Genomic DNA, 13,676 nt, shown 5'->3' on the forward strand with positions numbered 1-13,676 from the left:
CCGGCCCTCTCCCTCCTTGGCGCCAACCCACCCAAGGCTTGAAAAGGGTGAGGTTGCTTTAAAAAAATAACTCGTTTTTCTTTAAAAAAAAAACAATTGTTGGTTCAGATTTAGTCAATTTAGGTGTTTTGTTTCTTTTTTTTTTTTTCTACGATTAGAACGTTAAAAAAGTTTCCAGCTTTAAAACCTTCCGCTACGTGATTGCTCGTTAAAGAACCTATCGCGTCGTTAAAAAACGTGGGAGCCACCCATCCCATCCCGCTGGTGGGGTTGGGTTGTAAAACACCGATTGGGTTTGAAATCCTGGACGCGAAACCAGCTAAAAAAAAAAAAAATCGTTTCTAGCAGAAAAAAAATAGTAACAATAATAATAAAATAGGTCAGTCTGTCCCCAAATAAACCAGAGGGGGAGTCTGGGACAGTGGTGGATGCGCAGGAGCTGGCCCCCCCGCTCCCTCCTTCCTGGTTTCTGTACAAAGTGTTGTAAGGAGCGAATCCCACCAAACGCCTCAGACCTGGGAGTCTGCGCCCAAGCTGTGGAACTCATCCGGGGTTTTGTCGCTCTGGCTGGCTCCCCCCTGCCGGAATCCGGAGGCGATTTCGTCAAAGGTCCGACCCTTCGTCTCCGGCACCTTGAAGTAAGTGAAGATGAAGAAGAGGACTAGCAGCACCGTGAAGATTATGAAGACGTAGGAGCCGCAGAGTTGCTAGGAAGGAGGAAAAGAGGAAGAAGGGGTGAGCAGGTGGATGGAGATGGTGCTTCACGCATTCCGAGTGAGGAGTGGAGGACCCTACCTTGTCCCCTCCATGACCTCCTGCCCACACAGCCCAAGATCTGGGTCCTCCTTCCCCCTTCCATGGAATATCTCAAGTTGGAACAGATTCATAAGGATAAAATCCAACTCCCTGCTCCTTCCCCGGATCCTGGCACCATCCATCCCTCTTCCTCTGGGGCGTTTACCACACCAAACCACCTCAGTCCAGGTTCCAAGGCTCAAGATGAGACACGCAACCCAAGGAATCGCCCGGCACTCCCAACCCTGATCCCACCAGGAGCACCAGGAGAGGATTACCGCGATGTACTGGAAGCCCATGCCCACGATGAAGTTGGAGGTCCAGTTGGACAAGCCAGCAACAGCAAAGGCAGCAGGACGAGGGCCTTGGCTGAACAGTTCTGCCACGATGAACCAAGGGATGGGGCCTGGGCCGATCTCAAAGAAGGCCACGAACCCAAAGATGGCCACAATGCTGAGGTAGGACATCCAGGGCATTTGGTCCTAGTCCAAGGGAGGGAGACAGAAGGTCAGTTCCATGAAGGGGAAAAAGGACCCGGACATCCCAGATGAGGAGACATGCAAAGAAGCCATGAGGTTTCTCCACATGGGAAAATGGATTTCTGGGACCTCAAGAGAGATCTGGGCATCAGGGAATGACGCTCAACCACCACTTCTAGGAGGACAAGTCCTTCCTCCTCTACAACTAGATCTCCTCCTGCAAGGGGCGGTATGCAGGACCGGCTCCCAAGCTCAGCTGAAAGAACTGGGGTTGTTCAGCCTGGAGAAGAAAATGCTCCAGGGAGACCTTCCCTGAAAAAGCTTTGGGAAAGCTTCCAGTACTGAAAGGGGCTCCAGGAAAGCTGGGGAAGGGGCTTTTTATCAATCAGTGCAGGGACAGGATGAGGGGAAAGGTTTTCAGATGAAAGAGGGGAGATTGAGATGAGATCTGGTGGAGAGATGTTTTGCTGTGAGGGTGGGGAGGCCCTGGCCCAGGCTGCCCAGAGCAGTGGTGGCTGCCCCATCCCTGGAGGGGTTCCAGGCCAGGTTGGATGGGGCTTGGAGGCCCTGATCCAGTGGGAGGGGTCCCTGCCCATGGCAGGGGGTGGGACTGGATGGGCTTGGAGGTCCCTTCCAACCCAAACCATTCCATGATTCAGTGCCCACCACTCACCAGCAGAGTCAGGGCAATGGTCATGAGCACGGCGCACCCTGCCATCCCTGCCAGGCCGATGAGGTGGAGGGTCCTGCGTCCGGCTCGCTCCACCACAAAGAGCTGTTGGATACAGACACACATCCATCAGCACGTACTCAGCCTGGAGGGAAGCTCCTTCCTCCCCACCTTTCCTGATGAGAGCTCAGTGAGCTGAAACTCACCGAAACCACAGTGAAAGCAGTGTTCACCACGCCGGAACCGATGGTGGCATAGACGGGCTGCTCCACACCAGACTTCTCAAAGATGCTGGTGGAGTAGTAGAAGACCTGGAAAGAGCAGAGATGTCAGATGCGGCATCAACCCACTATGCAATGGTGACCTGGACCCAGCACAACCCCAGCTCTGGGTGGAACAAGCTGCCTCACGGCATCCCAGAGCCCCCCAAACTCACAGCGTTGATCCCCGAGAGCTGCTGAGACAGCTGTAGGACGATGGCGATGAGGATGGGCTGGCGGTACATGGGGGAACGGAAGAGCTCCATGATGGTGACCTTCTTCTCCCTCATCATTTGCCGGCTCTCCTCCTTCATCTCCTGGAGGTCACTACTGACATCCGTTGTGCCTCGCAGCTTCTTGAGGACTACAGGGAAGTGAGGGATGGGGTTAGGAGAAGCCAAGGACCACCTCCCGCATGATGTGAAGAGATGGGAGTCACTCACCGCTCTTGGCTTTGTTCTCTTCATTGCGGTTGATGAGGAGGAAGCGGGGACTCTCAGGAGCAAAGGGCAGGATGAGGCACTGCAGCAGGGCCGGGACAAAGATGAAGCCCAGGAGCAGTGGCCAGAGTGAGTCGTTCCCCATGATCAAGTCCAAACCAAACACCTGCAGAAAAAGAGGGGTTGAGCCTCCCTTTCCCAGCTCAAGCTGAGTAAAACCTGCTGCTTATGGGTGTTCCTATCAACAGGACATGGACAGCTGTGTTGTTTCCAGGTGGCCAACAGACATTTTATGATGCTGCCCATCCGAAACCTTAAGATCTTACAGCATTCCCACTCCTGCTGAGCCCCAGGTCTACCCCTCCAGCCCCAGGTCCATCTGAAGGCCCACAGAGATCCACAGCACGTGCAACGGTCCGTGCTGCTGCTCTAAATTCCATCCTCTGCAAACTCTGATGAGCATCAGCATTCCTCCTACCCAGTTCTCTGGTACTTACCTGTGCGATGAGGATGCCCAAGACGATGCCGAGCTGGTGGAAGGTCCCCAACGCACCCCGCAGGGCAGTGGGCGACACCTCGCCCACGTACATGGGCACAAAACCAGTGGTGAGGCCGGAGTAGAGGCCGATGATGAAGCGGCCAAGGATGAGCATCTCAAAAGAGAGAGCCATCTTGGAGAAACCCATGAGGATAGCAGACACAAAGGCGAGGATGTTGGACATGAGCATGGAGTTGCGCCTGGGGAGGGAAGGGAGGAAGGTGAGGAGCAGCACAGGTGTCACAGAGACCGAAGGAGAACGCAAATACCAGCCCTTGGCAAGAGAGAGGGGTCCTTGGAATGCCGGGATGGGGTGAGGCTGCACAACCGCCCTGCTGGGGTTCACCACGCTCAGTGCTCACCGTCCGAAGCGATTGACAAAGAGCCCCACAGAAAAGGATCCGATCATGCCTCCAACGGAGAAGATGGCAACGGAGAGGGACCAGAGCGTGGTGAGGGTGGCAGGAGTGATGGGCTCCTCATATCTGTACATCCAGGTACGGTTATAGAAGTCCTCAATCACCTGCAAAAGAGGGGGCAGAACCAAAGCTGTGGGTTAAAACAATCTTCATTTCATCTGTGCCATCAGCATTACGAATTGCCCAGCCTCAGCCCAGCCACCGACAGGCCCTTGGCTGGCGAGCATTGCTCACAAGACAATGCGTCACAGGGCCAGGAGCCACCGGGCCGGTAGCTTGGCTCCAACCCAAGGGAGGAAACCTGCCGGGATGCGCAAGGGAAATGCAGCCAGACGGGTTCTGCTCTCGCCCTGCTGAGAGAGGCTCGGCGTTGCCAAAACGCCTCTTTCTCCTCGCCATGCAGCCACGGGGAGGTCACGCTCCTCCCTTGGGCATGGGAGGGATGCTTCCATCTCCAGGGGAGAAGCAACACAGGGGTGGAAGAAGGTGAGGAAGACAGCAGGGCCATCTGGGCAACCAATCGATTCCCAACCTCTGGATAATCCAGAATCTTCATTTCTAGGGGTTTTGCTGCATCACTTCCATAACACAACGCTTCTGCAACGCTAACATCCAAGACTGAGCCTGTTTTTCATCACCACCTTCACAGAACACCCTTATTTTATATGTTTTAATATATTTTTAAAGCCAGCCCACTGCTGGAAGTTCAAAGTGATTTATTTAAGGGTCACCCACACCCAAAACAAAGGCAAAGGGCTCAGTGACGCACCCAACGGACTCTGGCTGGAAGGAACAGGGATTTCATGGAGGCAGAAGAAGCTCCTGCAGGACATTAAGTGGCCCAAAGACCTCACACTCAGCTCCCAGTTAAGTGTTTGCACAATAGTGCTTTGTTTTCTGGACTTCCCATCGCTTCAAACACAAATGAGAGCTCCTGGCAGAGGCAGTGCATTAAATACATGCCAGGTCACTATAAATTACACTATGAATTCCAATAATGGAAGGGGTTTTTAAGTTGTTCCTTATACAAAGCCCCTTAACCACCAGGATTTTAAGGTATTTTGTTCACCTCCTGCTTCCCCTGGAGGCTGTGATGCTTTGGGGGCTTTACCTCCCTTTTTCTACTAAAATAATTAATTGGTATTGTTGATATTTGGAGAACCCAGGACTAGGGGTAAGCAGGTCTGCACACACCCCAAACCTTGCAGTGCTCTAAATTCCTCCCTCTTTCCCCAAAAGCCTTCAGTTCGCTCTCCTTGAAGTGGAACAAAAGGAATCCAAGTCACAGCAGACATCCTGGTGCTGGCAGAGCTCTGGTTTTAACAAAAACCAACACCCAAACACACCCCTGTCCTGGCCCCCTTTCCGCCTCCTAAAAGAGCCAATGGAAAAGTCCACCCCAAGCTGGCAGTCGGGAAAGGAAGAGATGAAAAATGATGAGCTTAAAGTGAGAAAATTGAACAATAATGATGGCATTTCCCAGAAACTGGGATTTTTCCCCCCCTCCCTCACCCTCTTTTCGTTTCAGCTGAGCATTTGCTTCCGGCCCTCGCCCGCTTTCGGCCCATCCCCTGCACGCATCACATCTGCAAACCCCACAGCCACTGCGCCACTGTTTCCTGTGAAAAGGACCACAAACTCAGCCCTCAGTGCTCCGCCTGGGAAAGGAGCCTTCCCGTGAGGCCACAGGGAGCTGCTGCCAGCACACGCTGCTGCACTCGCTGCTGAAGCCAGGGGTACAATGCACCCCAGTTCCTACACCCCCACGCATCCCAATCCTGTGCCCTGACGAATCCCCATCCCAATCCTGCACCCTGATGTACCTCAATGCATTCTCATGCTTCCTCATCCCAGTCCTGCATCCCAATACAACCCCCATCTCAGTCCTGTGCTCCAGTTTATCCTGATGCATCCCCCTCCCAATCCTGCACTTCCACGTATGCCGATGCACCCCCATCCTGCATCCCAACCCCAGCCCTGTGCGCCAATTTATGCTGATCCTGCACCCCAATTATTTTTTAATGGTGCATCCTCATCCTGCAACCCAATGCATCCCCCTCCCAATGCATTCCTATTCCAACTCCGACGCATCCCCATCCCAGTCCTGTGTCCCCGTCCTTAAAAGCTGGGATGAACCCCAGCACCCAGAGCATTCTACCGCCCAGGACTACACCCATCCCGCCTCTCTATGTGCCACTGATGGAGCACCCCAAATCCTTCCCCTGGCCAGTTCCGCATCCCAAACGCAGTGTCGCTCGCTGGTTTACTCACTCCTAAAACACAGCCTATCCTAGGGCTTCATCCTAAAACATGAGGGAAACTGAGGCACCACCCACCACAGGGCATCTTGCTTTGCTGGGCATCTGCAGGAGCCAGAGCTCAGTCCCAAGGGAAGAACCCAGCTTGGACATGATCCCTGCCCACACCTGGGTCAGGAGAGGATGGAAAAAAATCCTTCAGCCACAGGGAAACATCTCAGGTCGAGATACAGGGGTCAGGCTGCGATGCAAGGCAGTAATTACAGAGCGCCTGCTCCCTGTGGTGCTGGACCTTGGGATAAATAAGGGCACAAAGCAGCTCCTCAGCGCGTTTCCAGGAATTTCCCAGCTCGCTGCTTGTCCAAACGCTGCTCTCGCTGCCCATCTCCAGAGGAGGATGCTTGCCACCAGCCAACCATGAACATCGCCAGCGCGGATCAGTCCAGGGGAAGGCGAGCAAGAGTCAGGATTTTTTGGCACAGGGATGCTTTTGGCAGACAGATGCGTGTGCCGCAGCCATGGGTGCTGGACGGGAATTGCAGCCTCCAGCCGTGGGAAGTGCTGCTCGGGCCCCTCATGTGATTAAACACAACTTAATGCAACACCTTAATGCAAATAAGGACAATTTGTGGCTTTTTTCTCTTCTTTCCATGCTGATGGGGTCTGAAAAGTTTTAGCACGGGGTCTTCTCTCCCACAAGGAGTATTTTCAGCACTGGAGGTGGGATTTTGCAGCAGGAAGGCTGCTCTGGCAGCACAAATCGTGCCCTGGTGGTGATAACTCTTCAGGGTGGTGCGGGGACAGGCTCTGCTCCTTCAGCCACAACCCGGCATGGGAGCCCTACCCATGGGATCTCCAGGCTAACACTTCCAAGCCTTTAACACCACAAAAAGCCACCCAATTTGGGAAAAAGCCAAGTTTTTCAAAGCTCCCAGGCACCTACCAGTCGCTGGAGGATCCCAACACTGTGCCAGAGGACAGAGCAAACGCCTCCCGCCCTCCATCCTCCTTCGCACTCAGCCCACTCCAGCTGACCCCCTCTCCTCCTTGGGACATCCAGCTCCCAACCCTCCGGGATGCAAAGCTCCCATCGGAGCAGTTATTCCCCCAGCTTTAAGATGACTCAAACCCTACTTGGCTCCAAGACCTTCACTAAGAACCGAGGTTAAAAGTTACGGCGGTCCCATTCGGAGAGCATCCTGATTGCGTTCCAGAGATTTTTCCCGGCAAAAACGCTAAGCAAGGAGGAAACTAATTCTCCAGGGAAGGCAGGAGCTAAACAACTCCCTCACAAATCCCATTACAGGCAGTAAGCTGCCTAGCGGGATGTACTATTTTAGCCTGGCTGGCAGCGGATGCCGGTTTGTTTTCAGGCACAGAGGGGGTGGAATTTTGCTCCGTTGGGGTTGCTTGGGCGCTCACTCACCTTTTGCGGAGCGTTGATGACACCAGTGTTGTAACCGAACTGCAAAGAACCCAGCACCGCTCCTCCCACAGCGAGCATCAGGCGAGCCGTCATCTGCAAGAAAACAGAAAAACAACCCAAAATGAGGGGTTAAACTGGGGTCCTGGCTACGTCCTCCTCCCATCAGTTTCCCCGGCACTCGTCCCCCATGGAGCTGCAAAAGGAGGAGGGAGCTGGTGAAGTTTAGGCATGAATGGGCAGGATAAAAGTGAAAACTTGCTTTTTTTACCATCATCCACGTGGGCTAAGAGGAAAAAAAAAAGTACAAAAATACTGTATGGGGCTTAAAAAAATAAATATATTAAAAAAAAAAAATCACTGTTTGGGGATTCCAGGAATTTTTTGCCTCTGGAGCAGGGCAGGAGGTTTTATCTGGGTGCGCAGGGTGCCCTCTGAGGGCTCCACGTGATCCCTGGGCAGCACGCCAGCACCAGACGCTTTTGGGGATGCCACCGGCCAGCCCGGCATAAGGATGGGCTGGACAGCCACCGCTAACAAAGTTTTTACATGGAAGCCTAATTAACAGTCACTAAGCAAAATCCCGGCTATTTGGCAAACCCTTCGCCCGCCTCCTCTTCCTCCCACTTAAGCCGGAGCGACAATTGGAGCCTTGTTTGGGAGTAGGGTCAGGGCAGGCCAGCGCTTGGGCCACCTTCGTTAACGGCCCAATTATCCCAGGCAAGAGCTTTTCCCGGCACTACTCAGCTCCGAGAACCAGGATCGGACATTCCCGGTTAATCAGCTTTGAGATGAGCCACGTGAAATTTATAATCCCCTTATTTTGGGGGGGGTCCTGGGCTTTCCTCAGTTATCCCAGGTACCAGAGCATCACCCCAAGTCAGGGATGCTCCCCTGACATCTTGGAGTAACATTCTCAAGGGATTGCTGCCAGTCTGAGACCATCTAAATGCAACTCCTTAATCAGGAGGGATAATTGCAAAGCACAGATACAAAAAAAATGGATATTTTCTTATTTAAGAAGCATTTTCTTACTCTATTTTAATAAACAACATAAACATAGATAAGTGCTGCACGCTGACCTCGTATCTCCAGCCGAGCCGCCTCCCCCTGTGTTAAAGTTTGACAGCCCTGTTAATGAAGCTCATTAATTAGGCTTGGCCCCAACACAACTAATCAGGGAGGGCTTGGCACTCGGTGTTGTTCGGCACATCCAAATAAACCCACCCCAAGAAGAAAATGTCCCACTTGGGAATGCAAAAACAGGCTGGGAAGTTGCTGGCATCCTAAAAGAAAAAAAAAGAAAAAACAAGGAACAGGTCCCAAAAAATCCAAAATCTCAACTCCAACCTCATCCAACTGCCTGCTGAGCCGCAAAACTGCACTGGGTGACACCGGGAATGCCAAAATGTTCTTGAATAAAAGACATTAAAAAATGGGGGAGGGTTGGTTAAAAGACATTAAAAAATGGAGGGATTAAAAGATGTTAAAAAATGGGGAGGTGGTGCTTAAAAGATGTTAAAAAATGGGGGGGGTGGTTAAAAGATGGTAAAAAAATGGGGATTTGGAGAAATTTCTGTTTTGGGATGTTTATGGGCTTTGGGGTGATTTTTCCTTCTCTTTTTGGGGGAGCAATTTTCACTTTGCATCGCCAAGGGCTCGCTTGCCCACTCCAGGAAAGCCGACAGGCGCTTCCCCACGTCGCGGTGAGTCACGGCTGCCCTGTGCCGCAGGGATAGGGATGCACGCCGGCAGCGTGAACTTTGCTCCGGGATGGTGACAGGTAGCAACACCCACCACTACCCTTCCCGAGAACCAAATAATCAACTTACTTTTCCAACTTGAACCTCTAGGAAATAGAAAAACGACTTAAATTTAACGTCTAGTCCTCGATAAAGGGGTTTTGCTATTAAGCTCCAGCAGCATAGGGAGGGAAAGGGATGGGGTTGGGGGGATGCTGACAGCACTTTCGGAGGCTCCCTCCGAGCAGGATCCCTGTGAGTCATCTCCTCCCGCTCCCTTTGGGTTTCCCAACTCCAAACACGTCTGGGAGCCTTTCGGCTTTAACCTTGCCATTAAAGGAGAGGCTGAAGAGGCTGAAGATGGCGAGTTCGGAGAAGGGAAAAAAAAAAGCTTATTTTTAAGGACAAGCCGAGCTCGCATGGGAGACTCCCGCGAAACCACGCACGAGATTTGTTAGGTTGGTTTTTTGCAACTGCTTGCAGAAAACAGCAGCTTTATTTGGAGTCCAGGACTAAAAACAACCCCGACCTGCTTCCTCTTCTTGCTTTTGTGCAATAAACTCATTTACAGCCCATAGACATCCCACATGGGTGGGTTTTTTCCCTACTAACCCCTATTCCTTATAAGAAAGGGAATGCAGCGCTTGTGATTTTCATAAATTCCGATGTTTTTTTGCTGCTTCCTGCTTCCTTTGCTGCTCGAACGCGGAAGCTGGGACACCCGGAGGAGATATGGATCTGTGGGGTGACAACAGCCCCCCCAAACCTGCAGCGGCCACACTTGGCTTTTACAACTTGTTTATTTACCCATTTTCCTCCTCCCAGCACTAAGGATATGGCAGCGCTGCCTGGCTTATGGAACAAGGAAATTAATAACCCCTTTAAATCAATATTAAAAATAAATTGTCCCAGGAGGGAATTTCAGGAAAAGAGAGCCCATAAAAATGAGGCACAAGGCTATAACAAGTATCCCAGAGGCTGATTCCAAGCAGTCCCGCCCTGAGCTGGATGCAGGGGGTCATGGTGGGGAGGGGGATGCAGCCCTGCGGCATCTTACACGCTCGCCGGCGTGACGATAACTGGATTCGGCCACTGCCTGGGATAACAGGGCTGCACACTGGCTCCCAGCCTAGGAAAAACTTACGCACCCACCGAGGGCTGGGTAAAACCTGCTCCCAACGCCACGGCGCGTGCCACAGCCCGGCGTTCACCGAGCAAGTGGAGTTTGTAGCCAAAAACGGGGGAAAACACCGGCATGGTGGGGATCAGCCAGCATCCCGGGGCGTTATTGGCGAGGGGAAGCCGAGGATGAGCAGCTCGATTTGATTATTTTATAAAGGTCAGCCGAGGACGGCGACATGAACCCTCCGAGTTTTGTAACCACAAAAGCGTCTGCGACGAGCCGGGGAGATGTTTTTGCATGCAAAGAGCCGAAGCAGTCCAGCTCCGTGGGCAGAAAAGCATCTCCACCTTCAGTAACGTTCAATATTAAATTTAAAGGTGGAGGGGCGAGCTCGTCCCTCCCTTCCCAGCACCCCCAACATCCCAACTGCTTCGATAAAAACCCCTATTTCCCTCGCAAAACGGTGTCATGGGTGATGGCTTAAGCCATCACCCATGACACTGCAGCAAATTGTCCCTGCAATTAATTACTTTTCAGAAAAATTAATCATTTCTAACCTAAATGTCTTTAATGGAGCAGTTATTAAAGATGGTAAAGCAGAGGGCAGCACGTCTCCGGCTCCATTTCGGTGGCTGGGAGTCCAGGCCGGCCGGCAGCGCATCAGATTTCTTCGTTACGAGAGCAAATTTCTTTTTAATTCCTGCCCCCATCGAGGCGCTGCCGGTCGTCACGTTCCCAGCTCCTGGCCCCAAACTCACATCTCGCCCCTAAAAAAAGGCGCTGGGGCAGAACCAGCTTTACATCAAATAATAAAATGATGAAATACACATAAAAAAATGAATATAAATTTAAAAAAAAAATAGAAATGCTAATGCTCCAAAGCTTGAGGAGGGGATAAAAGGGGTCATTCGTAAGGGAGAAAAATATGGGGAGGCTTTAATTGGAATAAAATTACTATTTTTGGTTTTAATTACGCGTTGCGCAGTGTTTTGCTCCACCACGGAGTGAATATTTCATGTCCTTCCCTACCCCTCCATACTTGGAATAGATCCCAAAACGCTCCCAGAAGGGAATATTTTGGGGGCAGCATCCCTGGAGGAGGCTGGGGCGAGCGAAGCCCCGGCTCTAACATTAACCACCCCACTGTAATTAACTCACCTTCCTCAATTAGTGCCTCACGTCGCATCACTTTAATAACCCAATTCATCGCTATAAATCGACTTATTCGAGTACAGCCGAGGCGCTCAGAGGACTCGACAGCTACCGGCCGACTGAGGGAGTTTATATTACTTAATAAATTCAGATTTTGGGGGGAAATTGAGGGGATTTGGGTCAGGATGGTGAAAAGGGGGAGGGTCATGGTGTGACTACAGCATCAGAGAGGGGGTTCCTGTGCAAAGGGGGGGGTCGTGGCGGGACCCCAGCATCAGAGGGGGGATCCTTTGTGAAGAAGGGGGGACACAGTGGGACCCCAGCATCATGGGGGTCCCCAAGTGCCCTCACCCCAGTGCTTCTGGGGTCTCGCTGCCTCCTTCTCCCTCCAAAAAACGGGTCCAAAAGTGCTCTTTTTGGCCCTTCCCTTTGCCTTTTTCCCCCTCAAAGAGCTTTTTTTTTTTTATCCCAAAACCCACTCCCAGCCACGATGGGCAGCGGGGGGGCACCGGGCTGGTGTGGGGGTCCGTGTGGGGAGAAAAAAACCTGTTTCAGGGCTCAGTTTGGGGAGAAAAAACCCTGTTTCAGGGGTCAGTTTGAGGAGAAAAAAAACCTTTTCAGAGGTCAGTTTGGGGAGAAAAAAACCCTTTTCAGAGGTCAGTTTGGGGAGAAAAAAACCCTTTCCAGGGGTCAGTTTGGGGAGAAAAAAACCCTGTTTCAGGGCTCAGTTTGGGGAGAAAAAAACCCTTTTCAGGGGTCAGTTTGGGGAGGAAAAAAACCCTTTTCAGAGGTCAGTTTGGGGAGAAAAAAACCCTTTTCAGAGGTCAGTTTGGGGAGAAAAAACCCTTTTCAGGGGTCAGTTTGGGGAGAAAAAACCCTGTTTCGGGGTAAATTTTGTAGAAAAGCGCGCGGTTTGGGGTCAAGTTCTGGAGCCAAAGGCGCGTTTTGGCTTGTGGTCAGCGCGGTTCCCGTCCCCCCGGGCTCACCTTGCTGCCGGTGTCCATGGCGGCCGCGGGGCGGCGGGGGCAGCGGCGCGGCGGAGCGGAGCGGCGGCGCGAGCCCGCGGCGGGGGCATTGGAGCGGCTTAAGAGCGCGGGCGGGCGGGGGCCGCGCGGCGGCGGCGCCCATTGGGCCGCGCGGGGCGAGGGGGCGGGGCCAAAGCCAAAGGAGGAGGAGGCCATTGGGCCGCGCGGGGCGAGGGGGCGGGGCCAAAGGCAAAAGGGAGGAGGCCATTGGGCCGCGCGGGGCGAGGGGGCGGGGATAAGGGTGGAGGGAGGAGGCCATTGGGCCGCGCGGAATGAGGGGGCGTGGTCAGAGTTGGGGGAGGAGGCCATTGGGCCCCGCGGGAGGGGGCGTGGCCAAAGGTGGGGGGGAGGAGGCGGCGCCCATTGGGTCGTGCGGGGAGAGGGGGCGTGGCCAAAGGTGGGGAGGAGAGGGAGGAGCCAGGAGGGCGGGGTGAGGGGGTAGCGCGTGCGGGGCTGCACGTGGGCGGGGGGGGGAGTGGAAAAGGGGATAGTGTGCAAGGGTGGGTGTGCAAGGGAGCGTGTGCAAGGGTGAATGCACGTGCGTGTGCAAATCGGTGTTTGATGGCGCGTGTGTGCTTCTGCGTGTGCAAATGTGCCTGTGCGTGCGTGAGTGCGTGTGTGCACACCACTTGTACATGTGTATGTGAGTGTGCGCTCAGCTGTGTTTGCACATAAGCGTGCAAGTGCTTTCACGCATCTGCGCCTTTGCAACTGACAGCGTGTGTGTGTGAATGCAAGCGTGTATGGACAAGTGTGTGTGCGTGTGCACACGTGACTGCAGGTGTGCGCGTGTGCACGTGCTTGTGAACATGTGAATGTGCGAGTGTATGTCTGCATACATATCTAAGTGTGCACTGTGTGCACATCTGAGTGTGCAAGTGTGTGCTTTCCTGTACATGTGTGTACATCTCTGTGCACACGTGCCTGGACATGGCGATATGTGTGTGTGTGTGCTTGTGCAAGCCCTTCGCTGCACACCTTGTGAGCCTTTTTCACATATGTGTGCGCACGCGTGTGTCTGTGCACCGACATGTATGTGCGTGCATGCACCTGTGTGTGTTCCTGTGCACCTGTACATACGTGTGTGTGCATATATGTGTGTGCACGTAAATGTGTGCACCTGTATGCGTGTGTATATATGTGCGCATGTGTGTGCACGTGTGAGAATGTAATGCATCGGGGTGTGCAGCCATCTGTGTGGACATGCGCGTGTGCAAGCAACCACCCGCGTGTGCTCACCCATCCGTGTGTGTGCACACGCGTGTGTGCATGTACAGGGCTGTGTGTGTGCCCCAGCTGCCCTGCCAAGCCCTGGAAAGCACACGCGCGTGTGCGCCGATCCCTGCTCCAGT

The 13,676-nt window shown here is 53.1% G+C and overlaps 1 protein-coding gene across 1 annotated transcript; it reads right to left on the reverse strand.

Moving 5' to 3' along the window:
* Nucleotides 1-132: 132 nt before the first annotated feature.
* SLC2A1 (solute carrier family 2 member 1) lies at nucleotides 133-12,412 on the reverse strand. The gene is made up of 10 exons (XM_009564286.2): nucleotides 12,286-12,412; nucleotides 7,286-7,378; nucleotides 3,545-3,705; nucleotides 3,142-3,382; nucleotides 2,648-2,810; nucleotides 2,381-2,568; nucleotides 2,151-2,255; nucleotides 1,948-2,049; nucleotides 1,074-1,277; nucleotides 133-707 (listed from the first exon to the last, which is right to left on the reverse strand). Exons 1-10 carry the CDS (start codon nucleotides 12,301-12,303, stop codon nucleotides 510-512), a joined length of 1,473 nt encoding a protein of 490 aa, XP_009562581.1. The 5' UTR covers nucleotides 12,304-12,412; the 3' UTR covers nucleotides 133-509.
* Between the last annotated feature and the right edge of the window lie 1,264 nt (nucleotides 12,413-13,676).

This window comes from Cuculus canorus, chromosome 21, assembly GCF_017976375.1.
Source record: "Cuculus canorus isolate bCucCan1 chromosome 21, bCucCan1.pri, whole genome shotgun sequence".
In the NCBI taxonomy this organism is placed as follows: Eukaryota; Metazoa; Chordata; class Aves; order Cuculiformes; family Cuculidae; genus Cuculus; species Cuculus canorus.